At 37.6% G+C, this 19779-nt stretch overlaps 1 protein-coding gene across 2 annotated transcripts in view; it reads right to left on the bottom strand.

Moving 5' to 3' along the window:
- vps13a (vacuolar protein sorting 13 homolog A) overlaps positions 1-19779 on the bottom strand; it is a 78797-nt gene that overhangs the window by 21874 nt on the left and 37144 nt on the right. Inside the window, exons 40-59 of one of the 2 annotated variants that reach the window (XM_084389850.1) lie at positions 19373-19726; positions 18128-18229; positions 17895-18047; positions 17013-17271; positions 16092-16252; positions 12856-12959; positions 12188-12473; positions 10472-10882; positions 10292-10396; positions 9301-9447; positions 8569-8700; positions 8350-8483; positions 6500-6586; positions 5202-5328; positions 4827-5056; positions 3796-3949; positions 2185-2331; positions 1236-1317; positions 617-686; positions 405-519 (exon numbers count right to left, since the gene is read on the bottom strand). In XM_084389850.1, the coding sequence (XP_084245976.1) occupies positions 405-519; positions 617-686; positions 1236-1317; positions 2185-2331; positions 3796-3949; positions 4827-5056; positions 5202-5328; positions 6500-6586; positions 8350-8483; positions 8569-8700; positions 9301-9447; positions 10292-10396; positions 10472-10882; positions 12188-12473; positions 12856-12959; positions 16092-16252; positions 17013-17271; positions 17895-18047; positions 18128-18229; positions 19373-19726 (3360 nt within the window). The remainder of the gene's footprint in view (positions 1-404; positions 520-616; positions 687-1235; positions 1318-2184; positions 2332-3795; positions 3950-4826; positions 5057-5201; positions 5329-6499; positions 6587-8349; positions 8484-8568; positions 8701-9300; positions 9448-10291; positions 10397-10471; positions 10883-12187; positions 12474-12855; positions 12960-16091; positions 16253-17012; positions 17272-17894; positions 18048-18127; positions 18230-19372; positions 19727-19779) is intronic. The other variant, XM_084389851.1, reaches the window with a different exon arrangement.

Below are 19779 nucleotides of genomic sequence, written 5' to 3'. Positions count from 1 at the left end.
GAGAAAGTGTGTTTGAAGCAGAGGGAAAAGTTAATTATAAACATAATTGAAGACTTCAGATGCAAAAGCCTTTAAGTCCATCTAAAGTTTTGGTTTAATATTAACATTTTTATCAGGCTCCTATGTATAGGTTTCTACCCAAGTACCTCAGTGGGCTGAGGCTGGGATTTAGTGAGTTTGAAGTGAAAGTATTTGATGAGCGTATACTATGTGCTATGTACTAATTAAAACTGCACCATTTAAAGTACCTTTTAATAAAGTTAGACTGTTCGGATAAATTTCAAGCATCAAATCTCTCATGGGGAAAGCAGTTCTGGTGATGTGTATGACTAATCATTAATGGAGTTGCAGCCCATTCAGAGCACTTCATATCAATCACTTCTGAGGTTTTATAGGAGCATTACCTCCTGTTCAGATGTGACAGCACTGGCGTGTTCGGCAGTGAGAAGCTCAAGTATGGCATAGAGGAACCCAAGATCCATCCGCAGGTCCATCTCCTGAATCAACACTTTAAAGTACCTGTATGGACAAAAATGAAACGTGTTTTGCCATTTGTTTGAGAGCAAGAGACAGTGAGAGGAATGAAACAGAGAGACTCTAGGAGGAGGAAACGCACTTGATGCGCAGAATGTCTGAGTGTCCGGCTGCTCTGGTGATGATGCTGACGTCAGCCAGCGGTTTCGGCTCTTTAATAATAAAAAAATTAACAAATTAATATGTAATAATTCCAGATTTGTGGGACCCAAAACAAACAAACTATTAAATAATAATAAAAATAATTATAAATAAATAAAAATTCTAGTGCTGGGCAAAGATTAATCATGATTAATCACATCCAAAATAAAAGTTTGTGTTTAAATAATATATGTTTGTGTACTGTGTATAATTATTTTGTATATATATATATATATATATATATATATATATATATATATATATATATATAGACACACACATGCATGTATATATTTAAGAAATATTTGCAAGTATATACTTTTTTATACTATTTATATTATATATAAATATACATATTTTATATATAAACAACACGTTTTCTTAAATGTATTCATGCATGTGTGTGTATTTATATATACAAAACAATTATACACAGTACACACACATATATTATTTAAACACAAACTTTTATTTTGGATGTGATTAATCGTGATTAATCTTTGCCCCGCACTAACAAATTCACATGATTTTGCGTGGACGTAATCACATGATGAACTGACCTGAGTCCATGCTGACTGACTTGGGTGGTTTGACGGGGTAGAACACAAATGGGAATATGGCTCCAGGCAACTGGTTTTGGATCTGATCAGTGAACAGGGGCGTTATAATATTTTGTGCACTGACCATAATAAATATATGAATTTGTGTGTTATATATGAAACAGTCAGATAAATGACCAGGGGTGCGTTTCCCGTACAACGACATTACTTGCTGCTTAACTATCGTAGTACGATGCATCGTTGAAGAAATAAACTGGCTAGTCACGACTGTTTCCCAAAACCATATTTTTGGCCGCAAAAATGGTCGTTCAACCACGTTGGTTAATGATGTCACGCACGTGGAGTAATAACTACTTTTAATGAAACTGTTTGAGTTTAGATTAACGCTAGATGTTTTGCTATAAATTACAGACATGGCATCTGAGGACTATTTCTCATTTTTCTTAGTTATTTTGCTTTATTTCCAGATTCAATCATAGGGTCGTTCTTTCGTAGTAGAGCACGTTCACACATGCGCACTCTTCAAAAACGACGCAAATGACATTTGTATTTATTCTAAATAAAAAATATAGATTGTACTGAATGTCAGCTTGTTTATTTGGCTCAAGATTTTGAGTCCACATGTCATGCAAACAAGAAACTGCTCCTAACCACAGGTCGAGAGCTGTCGTTCCAACCACATAACTTTGTGACGCTGCTTGCGAATGTTCGTTGGAACGATGGTTTCAGGAAACACCGACTCCTTGAACTACGCTGATAACGACGGAACTTGTGACCATAGTTGGCTAACGATGCTTTTGAGAAACGGACCCCTGGGCTGCGTTTCCCAAAAGCATTGTGAGCTTTAGACCATTGCCACCAATGTTCTCTACGATAAACTTAGCTCACGTCGCTTTTGGGAAACGCAGCCCTAAGCTATGCCAATTCCATTACTGGGTGTGAAACAGACCTGAATCCTGTTGATCTGGACCCGGTAGGTTTTCTGACGGGCGGAGACACTGTACTCCACCTTTAGTGCTGGCAAGAAGTTCCTCCTGAGAGGAGCATCAAATGGCTGCATTATCCTCATGTCCAACCCATTTGCAGCAAACAACACCTGATGGGCATACGGTACAGCCAGAGATAAATTAAAACAAGCATGACTTCTCTCCTTCTTGCAGTCTGTGTTATTTTGCAACTTGGCAGAGGGTTGCTGATGCTGGCCAATGGCAGATAAAATGGTGGTTATAAAAATAGTAAATAACACATGTATAACAAAATTGAAAGCAAAATGCAATATTTATTTTAATTAGAAATAAATCATTTGAAAATGAATCAATCTGACAAATTAAATCTGTAAAATAAACTGATTTACACTTTAGATAGCAACTTCATGATTCTTTGCAATTTCTAATCATCTGTACTCAATCTGCAGAGTCTGTCTTCTTCTTTCGACACTGTAAACCACCAGATTCTCCTCTTAACCCTCATGACAATGGGTGTCTCAGTGAACTGCACTCCACTGGTTCAAGTCTCTCAGGTAGGTCTATCAAGGTTTCTTGGAGGGGTGAGGTGTCTAAGTGTCACCAACTAATTACCGGAGTGCCTCAGGGCTCAGTACTGGGACCACTCCTCTTCTCGATCTACATGTCCTTACTAGGATTGGCCATTCATGCACATGGCTTTTTTATCACTGCTATGCTGATGAGACACAACTCTACCTCTCATTTGTATCCGATTGTAAGTGCATGGATCTCAGCTTGCCTGACAGACATTTCTTGCTGGATGAAGGACCACCACCTTCAACTCAACCTTGCTAAACACAGAACTGTTGCTGTTCCAGCAAACACAACACTTCATCACAACTTCACCATTCAGCTAGGCTCTTCAACAATCATACTTTCCAGGACAGCCTGGAATATTGGCGTTATGATTGATGATCAGTTGAGCTACATGGACCATATTGCTACAACTGCCCCACAGTGCAGAATTGCCTTATACATCATGAAATCTCTCTTCATCAAATTGCACTGGCTGCCAGTTGCTGCTTATAATAAATTCAAGGTATTGACACTTGCCTACAGAACAATAAATGGCTCTGCACCCCTATACCTAAACTCACTACTTCAGACCTATGTGCCCTCCAGACGCACAATCACACACAATCCTTTTTTTTTTTTGTCTATTGCCCTTTGTTGGATAAATTGCTTAGCCTTTTTTTCCTCTTTGTTAGTCACTTTGGATAAAAGTGTCTGCTAAATAAATAAATGTAATCATTAATACTATAGTTTTTTTTTTCTTTTTTTACAAATGTAATAAAACCCGCTTCCTGCACTTATTGAAACAAACTGAAAAAAACAAGACATATTGACCCTGATTTAAAACATGCCAAATAGTGGCCGATACATTTCAGCCTTGGTGATGTATCGGTCGGCCACTAAAAAAGGATCCAATCACAACAGGGGTCGTTTACATGTAGAAGCCTTAAAGGTACAGTAACAAAAACACTCAGTTTAATTCTAATGATAATAATAAGACATCTTGCCTGTAGGGCTGTAAATTGGTTCCTATATGCACTAACCTGGTAGTCGTTCTGTAGGTCAATGATGGTGCTGTCCACTGGACCGCTCTCCATATAATCTCTATAGTGCTGCTCCAACATCGTAGCCTCTTTAACACTCAAAACCTTCCATCGGCTCCGCTTCTTAGGCTTTGTTTCCCACACCACATCAGAACTGACCAACACACACACACATAAAGTTAACTTGATCCATTTCTATAAGCAAAATATATTTTTCTCTTACCAACACCATTTTAAAGGGCTGTTTACACCAAGGACAATAAGTAAAACAGCAAATATAAAGTTTTAATAACTGTTCTAATTCTATGAGAATAGCAGAGCCCACACCACAACTATAACGATTAAAGCACAGAGGAAAAATATCGTAAAAATCACTTTCAGAAAAAACATTTGATGAGCTGATAAAAACACTGATAGCCAATCAGAATCCACCTGACTTTAAAGAGCTTGAGCTTTTAAAAGTGGCAGACGACAAAATTGCAGAGCGCTTATAATAAACAAAATAGTATTGTGCATTACTTTGCAAAAAAGAAGTACACTTTGGTATACTTTTCAAAAGAACACATCAAAATTACATTTGTAATAATGCAGTTGCAATTTAAAATGTATTAACTTCAAATGTAATAATGAATAACACTGCAGTTAAAATTATAATCAAGCACAGCAAAAGATTATTATTTTTAAATGTACTTTTTGACATTATTACAAATTATTGCACTTTTTAATATAGTGTATTTAAGTGTAAGAAATATAGTCAGTACACTTAAGTGGCCTTTTATTTCAGTAATATTATATGATCTTCAGATAGTTTAAAAAATATATATACTTTTAAGATTTGAAGTAAAGTACAAGTTCACATTCAATACAATTAAGTGCTCTTTTTCCCTCACAAGGGTTGGTGTGGACGCTAGTTATCATTATATTTATCTTTATAGTTATTGTTCTTGGTCTGAAAGGGCCTTAAACATGCTTAACATTAAGTTTAGCTGAACATTAACACTTTTTCGTGCCAACATGACACCCAGAAGTACCTGGTAATGCCAATGAAAGCCACTTCTTGGCTGGTGGTGTTGTTGACCAGTGAAATGCCCATGTTCTGTAGCGCGATACTGATTTCTTGTTCAGCCAGCTCAATTTTCTCGCTCTCGCAAATCTTCTTGTAGACACGCCGCTCTGTGGTGAAAAGTGCCACACGCTGGAGGCCTTCGTAAAATGAGATGACGAAAAACTTTCCATCCTTGTTCACATCCAACAACTGGTCCTATAGAACAAACGAAACCAGAGACCCAGATGAAACATTCAGCTTCACGTCTTCAATCAAGTGCAAGATTAAGTCCATAAAGTGTGGGGCAAAACTGTTAATATTGTAATGGATTATTAAACCGGCTAGTTTTTATAGTTCTCACCTCTTCACTCTTCAGCTCTCCTTTGAACTTTCCCCATTTCCAGCTCAGGATTCTTGAGCCGGTGGGTTCAGCCCAAGTGTAGTAGACGGCCTGTCCTGGACCCAGCTCATCCATTTCTGTCTGAGAGCTGCCAGAATCACACCATTAGTTCAGACTGACTTACACATGACCAAACATCACACAAAAACATCCAAAAAATTGCAACAAAAAACAAAAATCACAGTGAAACGTGAAAACACACAACCGCCAAAAGTTTTGGGGTATGATTTTTTTTCCCATAGCAAATTCATACTTTTATTCAGCAAGAATTAAATAAATAATTAAATGTGTCAGTAAAGACATTTATAACGTTACAAAAGATTATGAATTCAAATAAACTTTCCATTAAACAAAAATATTGTAACTGTTTTCAACATCAAATCATCATATTAGAATTATTTCTGAAGGATCATGTGACACTGAAGACTGGAGTAATGATGCTGAAAATGCAGCTTTGATCACTGGAATAAATTACATTTTAAAATATATAAAAAAATAGAAAAGAGTTATTTTAAATGGTAATAATATTTCACAATATTACTGATTTTACTGTATTTTTTAATCAAATAAATGCAGCTTTGATGAGCAGAAGAGACTGCTTATTAATAATAAAAAAAACTTTTACAGAGCCCAAACTTTTGAACGGTAGTGTGTATTGCAAAAAAGAAAAGAATTATATGAATGTGAGACACTTTCACAAGCTACACTTTATAATTTGAGAGATAAAGTTGAAATTATGACGGCAATGCAGCCACAGCAGCCAGGAGCTCACAGGTGTTTTTAATAGCATATAGAAACCACAGAAATAACAGTAATTTACACTTCATACACAGCACAGGCAGTTCAACTTCCCTTTAACAAGTCACAATAGTGAAGTGTCCAAAGAGAGGAAAAAGGAAAATTATGCATGCTCTGTATTTCTCATCAGAAAATGTTCCACTCAGACACAACACAGTTCATTTGTAAATGGAAATGAAGCTGTAAGCACAGAAACCGGAAGAAAGTTGGCTAATTTCCTTTTCCTGTCCACAAAATAAAATCATCAGAAGAGAAAAAAGATTAGTGCAAGATTCAGTTCAGACTCCACCCTGAAAAGCTGCGGAAGAAAAACAAGTTAAAGAAGAAAATTGTATTCATTTCAAAGTGTTTAGGATGGAGTCGTGCCAGATCACCAGATCCTGTGTAAGATTGCAAGGAAAAGAAATAGTTTCATGCGTATCACTTTATCTGTGTGAGTGTTTATGTGTGTGTTTGTGTACCAGAGGGAATCGGTCTCTTCCCCCAGTGATAAAGAGATATCCAGTATCTCATTCTGAACCCAAGTAGAACATTTCCGCTTCTTGGTGCTACAAGGGAAAGAAACATAAAACCAAACAAAACAGACAATTAAAGTGATTACAAACACTCGTACAGACTTCAGTGGACGAAAGCTTGGGTTTCATTTTCACTGCATTAACAACAGATTCAAACTCTAGAAAGTAGACAAGACAATAACAAGTATAAAAATGAAAAAACATATATAAAAACCTTGAAAGTGGCTTAAAATTGGGTTGAAGGTTCACTGGCTGCTCCAATCTATTCAATGGTATTTTAACTCATTTTGCAAATGGATAAACAAAAGCAAAAATATGATTTAAATGTTGCATTTACAAATTATTTATATTCTTTTTATTTATTGTTATTTTTACGTATATTTTAAAACATGAATTAAATAAATTTGTCAATTAAGTTACATTATTCATTTTTAAATAAAACATGGATAATTGATTTCTTCATTTATTTATTTTTTTATCCTCCATTAAAGTGAAAATTCAGCTAGAAATAACATTTTAACATATTATTTATTAATATATTATTTTTCCGTGCCCCTCCATGAACTATTGTATTGTATTGTATTTAGGGCTGTCACTTTTTTAATCTAATTAATAACACAGTATGGCGATTAATTAATCATGAATTAGTCGCACGTCAAATTTGGCTGAGAAATTTAAAGATAATTTAAAGTCCTTTTTGTGTTAAATGAGAAAAGCATCAAATAGACATTATAAAAAGCAACTTTAGAAGAAACTTTTTTTTTTTTATTGATTCAACATAGAATTTATTACACAAACTTTTAGGCTTCAATGGCCATGACCGTCATGACGAGTAAATGGCGACAATTTTCATTTTAAGGTGGACTATATATTTTTTTTCTTTATTAATATGGAAATATGAAATAATTATTCTTTAATGAAATAATACTCCAAATAAGAAACTAAATCTGCCAGTAGGTGGCGGTAAATGTCTAAAGGAGTAATTCATTCATTCATTCATTCATTCGATTCGTTCAAACGGATGATTCATTCAGTAATGAAGTAAATGGCTCTCTTTATGAACGAGTCATTGAATCATTAGTTCACCCGATTGATTCGCTCAAAACACGGATTCATTCAGAAACGAAACACCGCTGTGTGTCGCTCGGAGACGCACAACATTTCTGCTCTGGCTTTAAAAGGTAATATTTTGGTTGGCAAAATTGAGACAATAACAAAACAGACAATATTGTGTCTAAAATATAACAATCTTAACTTCTTTATTTATTGACCGGTTGTATAAAATCAATATCACTCGTGCGATATTGTGCTCGTTATATAATTATATGATATAAATATGAGACAAAAACTCATATCTTGAATTTTAGGGTCATTCTAACTGCATTATATTGACTCCATCACAGTTGCTCTGCTTCATGTTCGTCACCAATCAACTTATAATGCAAGATGAACTGCGGTCCGGGGCGGCGCGGGTTTGCGTTAAATGCGTTAATAATTTGAACGCGTAATTTTTTCCTATAACTAATTAATTAAGTGAATGTGTTACATAAATAATGTTATATGATATGTAACGTATACATAAAATGCAGCTAGATTTTGTAATCGACACATTTCACTCAGAAGAATTCACAATTACAATGTTCATTTCATCAATAAAAACCAAACGCAAGGCATATAAACACACAGTACATGACGAACAGGGCCAAAAACAACCACCGGACAATCCTTCCTGTTGTCCCACCTGTTGTCTTTAAACTCTGGAATGCTTTGAGCTTTGATGAGATTGTGGTTCTCACCTCTGATGGAACTGCAGCGTCTGGTCTTTAGTGTGGTTGATGAGGAGGAAGGGAGCGGCACCATCGTGGTAATCAGAGAACCGGATCACAGCCGAATGTTCTGTCAGGTTCACGTCCACAATAATACCACCCAACTAGAGTCGAGAGGGAAGGAGACAGGGATGAGCTGAGGGGGAGTGTGTTTGTGTATCTCAGGCTGTGTGGGAAACACTGACTCACAGTTTTGTCCAGGTGCAGCAACAGGCAGTTCTCTGGTTGGTGGAAGTCAAACGCTTGCGGCGATGATTGACAGCCCTCCACTTTCACTTTGAGTTTCTTTGAGTCTTTCTCTGGCCAGAATGGAACGGCAGCCTAAGGAGCAGACAGATATACATATACAGTCAAACCAAAATGTGTTCAAACACCTTCAACATTTCTCACATTATCACAGTTTATTCGCTAAATGGTCAAAAAATATATAACAAGAACTCAAGAGTTATCAAATCAGTTGATATTTCACTGGTTTTGTCCGTCCTTCTGTTAGACTGTCTCACAGATGAATCATGTTGAATATCTGTCAGCTGTTAAATTTAACTACTCAATTAGATTATACCAATTTAGCTCAACCAATCACCAAGCAATGCTTCATTTTGTTCAGTCTGTGGTGTAAAAAGGTCACATTAGCAATTACAGAAAAAAACACTTCAGCAAAACATGGTCAGGTCAAAGTGTCTGAATCACTTTTGGTCCCAAATTTTTACTGTTAGTCACTGTATGAAGAATTATTGGGTATAATATGTCTCAGTTGACTTTATTTTGATATCCCCACTTACATAAATGAACTATAGTGTCCTGCACCCACTAGTAAAAGTGGTGTCTGGTATCTGAATAATTTTTGGTTTGACTGTATATATATCATAATTCAGAGAATTATTAACATTTCTGTTGTTAGAAGCAGCTTCCTCTCCTGACCTGTCCGGGTCGTGCCTCAGTCCAGTGCTCGGGACCCTCCTCGCAGACCTGAATCACATGCTTGCTTCTGTTCACCAGCATGTAGAAAGGCAGGAACGTCACCAACCGTGTCAAACTGAAGCTGGATGCATCGATCTTCACTCCCACCTACCATCAAACCACACATTACTCAACACGTACTCAGCTCAAGTCACTGTGGCATTTGCAACCCATTTTCATTTTGTAAACTGACATATTTCCGAGTGAAACAGAAGATTCAATGTAGGATGGGAGTTGACTATCCGTTGGGAATTGATTCGATTGTGAAGGTGGTGATCAATCCAGTATTTTAGAATTATTTATATACTATTATATTATTCATTCATTTTTTATTTGAATATTATTTTTATATTTTCAGTTTTACATTTTAAAGTTTTTAGTAATTTTGTTATGTGCTTTTGTAATTTTTATATTTCTATTTAGCTTTTTTTATTTTTATTATTATTATTTCAGATTTAGTAAAAGTATTGTTATTATTTAAACTTCAACTTATTTATTTTAGTTAGTTGCCAAGGCAGCATATCTCATTTTCATTTAAGTTTATAATAAATTTAAATTGATTTCAGTTTTTTATATATATATATATATATATATATATATATATATATATATATATATATATATATTAATAATAACAATTTTATTTGTTTTAGCTAACAATAACACTGCATCAATCTCCAAAACTGTTTATTAGGATTTCATTTATGCTAATTTTGTATGAATTTTTTTCCTTAAAAAATAAGAAAAATAAATAAAGTGGTCCATAAAGTGTTCCATACATTCCTATAGCTGACATATTAAATGTGATTTCTCCCTTTAATTTTTTAAAAAGTGGTCCATCTCCTCCCTTAAACTGTCTATACTAAGACAAGGAACATGTATTAAGAAAGTAAATAAGGTCACTTGACTTTAATGTATTAAAAAGTGATGGTTTCAATGAAAGAACGGTCACCATGTAATCCTTCTGTCTGCCTTTGCATTTGACGTCACCATAACTCCCGACGGTGTCAATAGAGAAATCGTCTGATAGCTCACTTTCTGAAATCATCAAGCGAATCTGAAAACAACAGAATGAGAAGTTAGATAACTGATCAGTGAAACAGCTGAATGTTCACTTGACATTCTTCCCAACCTTGTTGTTCTGCAGAAAGTTGCGTGGCTTGAAGGAGAAGAGGAGGGGCATGTCGTAATCCTTCGGGTGTTTGCGATGAATATCATCTGCCTTGTACTGTAACAGTCGGCCTGTCTTATTCACCATCCAGTAAGGCGAGTGAATGGCCACCACCACCTGACCCTCCTCCTTCTTCACATGGACAGCAATGTCTAACTCCGGCCTCGCATCCGGCTCCTCTTCTGATCCCAGCGAGTGGAATTTGATGAAGCTGATCTCTTCATGGTCAGTGCAGAGACTGTAATGGGACTCCCAGTCCTGCTGCAGGTATCCCAGAAGCCTCAGCTCCAGAGAGGAGAAATCCATGATGGCTGTGTGGATCTGGGAGGAGTGGCCCTCTTTTAGTGAGGTAGAGGGGAAATCTCCATTGCCCTGCAAAAACAAAACAGTTTTGTACAATATTTAACTATGAATTTAATACCCGTTACATAACTGAAAGTAGTATTCTTTCATTTCGGAAAGTCTTTGTTGCGTTCCCAAATTATAAGCGACTCAAACACAGAGAGAACTAGCATTCACTGTGAATCGAAACTGAAAATGAACACAGTGTTGTGCTTTACTCTGAAACATGCAGCACGTCAGAGTCATAGACTGTACAATAATACGGACGTAGTGTCCGTGACATGCAGCGCGTCAGAGTCATAGACTGTCCGTGACGTCACCCATAGGTTTCTAAAGAGCATTTTTGGGCAAAGAAATGGGCAAAGAGGCGGATTATCTGAGGTGACGTGACGCTAGTAGTGACATCAGTGGCAATCCACATGTCACTCAAGTGGCCACGCCCTTAATTATGCAGAATTATAAGGCTTAATATAATTTAAACGGATGAGTTATAAAAATTCACCCCCTCACAGTCGTCATGAAGGGCAAAATTAGCGATATAGACCAAAACCACTTTTTGCACCAGGCTGTAAACATGTTTTTTTTATGTAACGTTGGGCATTTTAACATGAGGGTTTATGGGATTGACTCTCTTTTGTCTCTAGTGGCCAGTCGATGAACTGCAGTTTAAGTCACTTCTGTGTTGTATTCAAGAGAGAGAGAGAGAGATCGGAAGGTTGCTGTTGGGTCGGACTATATTTTTATATAATTTTATCACAACCGTTGCAATTTGATGATCGCACAAAGCCATATCACATTCTCACAACAATGCATTGTCAAAATATAAAGTTACCCGGCAACTGGCGAGTAACACCGTTTCAGTGCAGATTTTCACTCGCATTTGGCTCTTTGAACCCTGACTAACTGTCCCGCAGATCTGCAATCCGCGCATGAAGTGAATGTATTAGAAAACGTAAAATTTTTACGTTTATTTAGTAATTAACTGCCATTTTGTAATTTCAATCATCATACAGTAACCCCCCACCCCAACCATTTTTTTCTCTGATTCACACAATTCACGTGGGTCGTACTTTTCAGGAAAATAAGCAAATCCGTTAAAATATGGGCAAGGAAAACACACCCCTGATAAATGCTAAAACAGGGAAAATTAGCATGCACAATTAAAATATCCAATATCAACCAATTTCTATCCAATATCAACTGATCGATAAATTTAAATATCTCTAATATAGGCAAGAAAAACTATATGGAACCGTTACAGTGGGAATCTGTGATAAAAGATAATATCTGTGACGGGCCAAACTACAACATATCTGTCTCAGTGAGCTCTCGTACCTTCAGCTTGAAGGTGATGGGGTACGGAAGAAGGTTTCGGAGGAGAACCGTGGGCCACAGGTGCAGAACGATGGGCTTGTCGAACTCCTCCTCGGTGCTGTGGGACATCACAGCGTCTGGAAGAGGAACCATGTTGACCTTCAGCATCTGGCTGCTGTCTTCATGATGATGGCAGTTCTTCACCAGACACTCTCCAGGCTTCTGAATCACCTCATTATAAGTGAAACCCTCGGAGCGCTCGTACTGATCCTGGCCTTCAGTTACAGGCTGCAGACTCAGTTCAGCTCTGAAAACAACCAACACACATTTGAAAATGGAAAGCTTATTGGTTTAAAGTGCCCATATTGTGCCATTTTAAAGGCTCCTAATTTTGTTTACATGCATCCAAGGTCAAAAACACTTTACTTTTCTCATAATATAAGTTGCAGCATCAGCTCTTTTCTCCCTTTGCTTTGAACTTTGAGCGTTGTAACTTTGCAGATGTTGTTAATGCTCAAACAGCAACATTGCACACAGACTAAAGTTAGAAAAGTGAAATCATATTCAACCACCCCTTTAAAAAAAAAGACATTTAGCTGCAGCCAAGTGACTTCACGTGGCTCAACATTTGCTGCTCTGCGACCCACAGTCTGAAACCCCTGCTTTAAAGAGTCCTATCCGACACTGACCTGTAAGAGCCGAGCGGCACACAGAACTCTTCTGTCGGCAGAGAGATGCCCAGACACTCAGATCCTTCAAAAACACGGATCGGCACCGAAAAGTGATTGATAATCTAGAAAAAGCAAGAAAAAGCAAGAAAAAGCAATGACATCATGAACAAAACTACGGAAGGCATTTTCTGCCAATTAAAAAAAATAAAAAATCTATTAAATGATAAAAATACGCAAAATATGAGACAAAATTTTGAATGAAATGAAATGATCATATCCCTGTCAAATAGAAAAATAAAATGCAATTGGTGATTTGACGTTTCATTTCCACTACAATCTCGAGGCAAGACTGCCAATATTAAAATGAAAAGGCAAACATGAAAAAGAAACTGCAAATACAGTTTTTACAAAGCTTTTTTATTAATTTTCACGCAATAATTTTATTTCCTCTTTTATTTCACAGTTTTCATTTTCAGTCAACATGTATGCAAATTATATGTTAATGAGTGGGTGGGGCTCAGGGCTGGACTGGGACAAAAAAAATCGGCCCGGGCATTTTTGCCCAGACCGGCCCATTATATGATCATAAACACCACCCATCTTTACACGACCTTAATTATGCATACCAACTCCTATTAATTAAAACCACTAATGATGTAATGGGTGATTGTAGGAACGAGTGAGAGTTAACAGATGAAATAAGTCCAAATTTGATATTTATTAATACAGTTGAACTATAACTCCAGTGGTGAATCCTAAAACAAGCCATAAGTGGCTCTGGCATAGCAATACAAGTGTTTCTTACAGGATTTTTTGTTAAAACTATGGTGGTGTGACCCCGTTCCTTCTAGGGGGGTTCGGGGGCATGCCCCCCCGTGAGATTTTTTTTTTGCATTTTAATGTTAAATTCATCAATCTGGTGCACTTTGAGAGTTCAAAATTAAAAGCTCCAACCCATATTCAGTGTGCAAATTAAACAAAGAAAAATTCAAACCTCTTTTAGTTGGTCTATTAGTGTCTATTTACATTACACCTACTATATAATAATAGTTATAATATTAATCCAATGACAGTAATAGCCATATTTTGTAAAACAAATGCACTAAAAAATAAAGGAAACTTTCATAATTAGTGTTGTACCAATTTCTATATTTGAAAGAGATAAGCACATGATCTTTTATTTTGACGCAAACTGCATCAAGCTTTTATTTTGGCGGAAAACATGGTTTACAAACGCCTCTTATTAAATTTCTAGTGAATTGCGGTAATCGTCAACTATGCAGATGTGGAAATAATCTACACTCATGACATGGCCTAAGTGTTTTGAAAGTAATGCTGCTTACCGCGGACTCTACACTCTCTCATCTCTCTCCTGATCCTCTGTCCTCACTATCATCATCTGCCACAGGAGCTGATGAAGGTCAGAAAACATATATTTTGACACAGTTTACAGTGTCTGCTTTAAGGGCCTGGTTCTATTTTTTCACGCTATTTCTCTGCACATTCCTTGCGTTTCTTCTCCATCTCGCTGACTATTTTGACAGATACACACTGACACTGCTGCACGCTCGCTCACTCGTTTAAAGTTGTGATTGGGCCAGCCCAGTGTCAATCAAGAAAAGAGCCAATGGGCCGCTGATCTACGTGTTTCATGGGCTTGTCTGTCAGAAAAAAAACTAACACTGACCGGCACAAACCCAGCGCCGCCAATTAAGCAAAACAAAACAAAACGAATGGGCTGCAGATGTACACATTTTATGGGCCGTAAAAAAAAAAAAAAAAAAAAAAAAGTATGAGTATGAGATATATCGGCCCAAAAAGCACGTCGGCCCACCGGGCATTCGCCCGGTATGCCCAATGGCCAGTCCAGCCATGGTGGGGCTTATTCTGAGAGTGTCTGAGGCTGAAGGAGTGAGTACAAGTTATTGAAACTATAAAGTGGTGAATGTTGATCATATTGTATTCGAGACGAGTCACGATGGTGAAATCTGTGAGCCAGCTTTTGCGGGAAGCTGCCACAGCCATGTCACTGTTATTAAAGTAGGGACACACCAAACCGACGCTAAAGAACTAGCGCTGATGAAAGCCGACTGTGTTGTCGCCTCGCGTCGGGGGAAAAAGCGGCACTAGTCTTGTCTATTCCTGCAGATATATTTGTCTATATTCGTCCTTCAAAAAGTGAAACCGACACTGCAGGCTGCAGATACACAAACCGTAAACAAAGCAGCGTGTGCTTACTGAATACAATATGATCACGACATATAGTTTCAATAACTTGTACTCACTCATTCACCAGACACTCTCAGAATAAGCCCCACCCACTCATTAACATATCATTTACATACAGGTTGACTTTGAAAGTGAAAATTGAAATAAAAGAGGAAATAAAATGAAAACTAAACTTTTTAATTTGAATTATGTCACTATTATTGCATGAGCATTAATAAAAAGCTTGGTAAAACTATTAGCAGTTTATTTTACATGTTTGCCTTTTCATTTTAATATTGGCAGCCTTGCCTCGAGATTGTAGTGAAAATGAAACAATTCACCAATTGCATTTTATTTTTCAATTTGGCAGGGATGATGTATTGTCACCGTGAAAATGTAAATTAAAATTAAATATTAGAAATTGTCACATATTTTGTGTACAGTTTTCTAAAATGAAATGGTTAATTTGGTTTTAGTTTTCCTTTTTATTGATTTTGAGAGAGGCTGTGAATAGGTGTCTACAGGGCTTGACATAAACCTTTTTGCTCACCAGCCACAGCGGCCAGTGGCTTTCCAAAGTTATTAGCCACTTTTTTCCAGAATTTTCACAATGGGGGAAAACAGCCATATAAATATTTGTAATACTATCTCATAATTTGCCGGCAGGTTTGTTAGGCTGCTGTCACTTTAAGACCTGACTCACAGATCTGGAGCAAATAATACAACTGAATGAGGAGAGGCGGGTTTGACGAGACTCAGTTTTGGCGGGAAATGAGTATTGGAAGCGTTTCATACATTTCAATATCAGAAAAATCTGAAAAATACTACATTGCACATAGTTTAGTATTTCAGATGCCTTTTAAAAGACTACAACTAAAAAAAATGATTTATTAAATTCAACCCGCCACAGTGTCTAGTAGGAGTGCGTGTAACAGGCCACTGCTGAAATACACACGCATTTGGCGGGTTCGTGGGTGTTAATGTCAAGCCCTGGGTGTCTACATTTTGTGTGTGACTGATATGTGTGTTTTTTAAATAACATCCACCTGGAAAGGAGAGCGGATCTTGACATATTTGCTCCCCTCGACAGTGTAAATCTGACAGACGAAGAAGCGAGTGACACCTGAGTCATGGTGCATGACACTGTACATGCCCCGTCCCGTTTTGATCAGTGGGATCACGCTCGCGGTAGTGTGGCCAACCGGAGCTGGAGAAGAGGAAAAAGAGGAAAAAGAAAAAGAATTAAAATAGTTTTTGTCTAGAAATTTTGCAGAATGCAACAATAAAACTTAAAGTCCCCCTGTGGAGAAAATCAAGCATTTAATGTTGTTTATGTGTCTATGTGGTGTTTTTAATATGCTTTAAGACAAACCATGTGTAAATTCATAAGTCGACACCATTGCTGAGTATTTTCTCCTTAAAACTGCAGTGAACCAAAGACAGTCTCAAAAACACGCTTTGAAATCGCTGGCGTTTCTGACGTCACAAACTACCTTGTAACCAATCAGGTCAACCTGTGATCGTCAACCAGTGGATCTCTGAGCTGAGTGAGTGAATGGAGGCGGGGCTCATTTGCATATTCATAGAACCGGGTATACTAAATTAGGCAAGGGTGTCGAGTTACATTCAAGATATTTTAAGGCATGAAGAACATTTTTTCAAGGAAAAAATGCTTAAATATGTAATTTTGGTGATAAAATGATTGACTACAGGGGGACTTTCAAAATTCAGATTCAAATTCAGATGAACAGAAATTTCAACAGAGATTAATGTGGTTTTAATTATTTGTTTGTTTAATTTAACTTTAAAAAAATAAGTTATTTGCCACTTGTCAGTTTGACAATGGATGCCTTTATATAAAAAAAATATAAAAAAAACTGGCATTTTGAAACCTTTATTTGTTTAGAGTGTACTAGTGATTTTGTGATATATATTCAGAAAGGTCACAGGTCGTGACGCAGTCTTACTGGGCTGGATGTAGTTTTTGGCGCTGAGGCTGGTCATGGCTGAGAACTGATCACTGGACTCAGCGCTGAGTGTGTAGTGCATATTCAGGTTCTCTCCATCCTGGAGCTCCACCACACGGTTCTTAGACTCTTTACCGATGGGTCGAAACACTTCGCTGTGCAGCACCGACACCGCCAAACCCAAGTGATTCTTCACCACAAACGGAGCCTGGTCCTTCTGGAAGCACTCAGCGGTCTGTTTAGCAGCCTCTGCAAATGCCTGGAAAACCAAACAGAAGAAACCACTCATCTGTAAATCCATGCATTTTATCTGTAACAGAAAGACATCTCTTTTCAACCATATTAAAGGAGTACTGTAGTTCACTTCAGAATTCAAATTTCCTGAAAAATTCCTCAGCCCCACGTCATCCAAGATGTTCATGTCTGTCTTTCTTCAGTTGAAAAGAAATTAAGGTTTTTGAGGAAAACTTTCCAGGATTTTTCTCCATATAGTGACTTCAATGGGGTCCAATGGTTTGAAGGTCCAAATGTGAGTTTCAGTGCAGCTTCAAAGTGGTTAAAAAGTATATAAATGTTTATTTTGTTATAAAATGGCCAATGGTTTGTCTAGATAAGACTCTTATTCCTCAGCTGGGATCGTTTCGAGACTTTGAAGCTGCACTGAAACTGTAATTTGAACCTTCAACCCGTTGGACCCCATTGAAGTCACTATATGGAGAAAAATCCTGGAACGTTTTCCTCAAAAACCTTCATTTCTTTTCAACTGAAGAAAGACAGACATGAACATCTTGGATGATGTGAGAGTGAGAGTAAACTATGAGGAAATGTTAATTCTGAAGTGAACTAATCCTTAAACACACTGGAATCATCTCGATCTCGTACCGTTCCTAGATTACTGAGCATGTGAAGGCCACACTTGGTAAGGGTGACGTTAAGCTGGTCTTTACTCATGAAGCTGATGACCGTTTTATAATCAGGCACACTGCTGTCCACCTCATCAGATACCCCAGAATATGTTACTGGTTTCTTCTTCATCTGTAGAGATAAGATTATTAATCATATGAACTCATGAAAAGTTATTTTAATAACAGATTAGAACTGAAATGAAAGTTAACCTTCAGTAAAAGAGTCCATGGTCTAAAGCCATCTTTTTCCTCATCGTCCAGCGGCTCCAACAGCGGTTCCCACAAACCCATCATCTCATTATAATAATTCACCTACAGGAAACAAACAACTTGTTATAGGACACTAAAATCTTCTAAAAAATTGAAAAAAATATAAAAAAAACAGGAAATAGTACTATTATAATATTAATGTAATAAAAATTAGTATTTAAGAAAAATACTATATTTTATATTATTTTACAGTACAAGTGTAAAATTATAGTACTAATATTAATATCAATATTAATATAATACTTAATTTCTTCATTTCACATGTTAAACCATAAAAAACTTGGACAAAAAACTGCCTGGAGCCCTTGAAGCGTCTCTTTTGTTGGTAATCGCTTCTCATTACAAGTGGTTCCATAAGTGACCCAAACTTTATATGAGAAGCAGCATTTACTGACAAATGAGCCACTGAAAAGCTGAAAACACCGGTAGATCATACGCCATATCGCGATTTCGGTTTTATTTTCGCTTAACCTTTACGCTGAGGAGAAAATCCAACGTGACTTTGAGGAGACCAAGAGAAACATGATTATGTATTTCTGCTCAGCAACACTGGACATCAACCACACAACATACGCTAATAACTTTTCATTACGGTCTACTTTCTATGTATAACAGTTCTATCTAATACTGTATAAGACAGGACTGTTAAAATAAAACTAATGAACACGGAGAATGTGACTGTGGGCTCAGGCTCTGGCTTTCTCAGCGCCATCAAAATAAAAGCGCGTCAGAGTTCCTACTGGCGGTGCGAATGCAACCAGGAAAATGTTCCTTAGGGAACCATTAGTTCTCAGGGAAACACCCTGGTGGCTCGTTCCTAGAACTACCCGGTGCGAAAGCCCCTATAGTACTACAACATCCTCTGACCTCCAAGTCCAGATGACAGAGCAGGTTAATGAGAGTACTCGTTATTTCGATTAATCGTGCAGCCCTAGCTAGGAGTACTCAAGTACTCATGCCATTCCTATTAGCATCTATGAATAAGCATCTGCCAAATGCATAAATTTGTTCACGTTCCCAAATGAACGTAATAAGTGACCCAAACTCATATGAGAAGCAGCATATACTGACAAACGAGCCACTTTGAAACGCTGAAAACACCAGCAGATCATAAGTCACATCGCGATTTCTCTTATATTCTCGATTAATCGCGCAGCCCTACACTGTACTACAACACCCTCTGACCTCCAAGTCCAGATGACAGTGCAGGTTGATGAGAGTACTCCAGTTCTTCACGTCTCCCTGGAACGAGGCTTTGGCCAGGAGCATGGGCACGGTGCGATGGCCCACGCCGGCCTCCAGCGTCAGGCAGATGGAGTTGATGTTCATCTTCAGAGACTCTCCGTGAGGAATGAGAGGAATGACGGCGTGAGTGACCTCTTCTCCTCCTTCCTCCAGGAACCAGAGCTTCAGGTCTCGCAGGGTTCGACGTTCCCACAGGTCCTGAGGCACGGGGCTCTCCAGCTCCTCGGGGGTCTCGGCTGCAGGGCTCAGCGCTGACTGAATGGTGATGACCGTGTTTATGATGATGGGAGACACCTTTGGGAACAGGAAGACAGCAGAAATTGGTTCTAGTATCAGACAGGGAACTA

Source organism: Rutilus rutilus (genome assembly GCF_951802725.1).
Source record: "Rutilus rutilus genome assembly, chromosome: 19".
NCBI classification, from domain to species: Eukaryota; Metazoa; Chordata; class Actinopteri; order Cypriniformes; family Leuciscidae; genus Rutilus; species Rutilus rutilus.
Note: the sequence above shows the minus strand (reverse complement) of the source record. Positions and strands in the feature narration are given on the sequence as shown.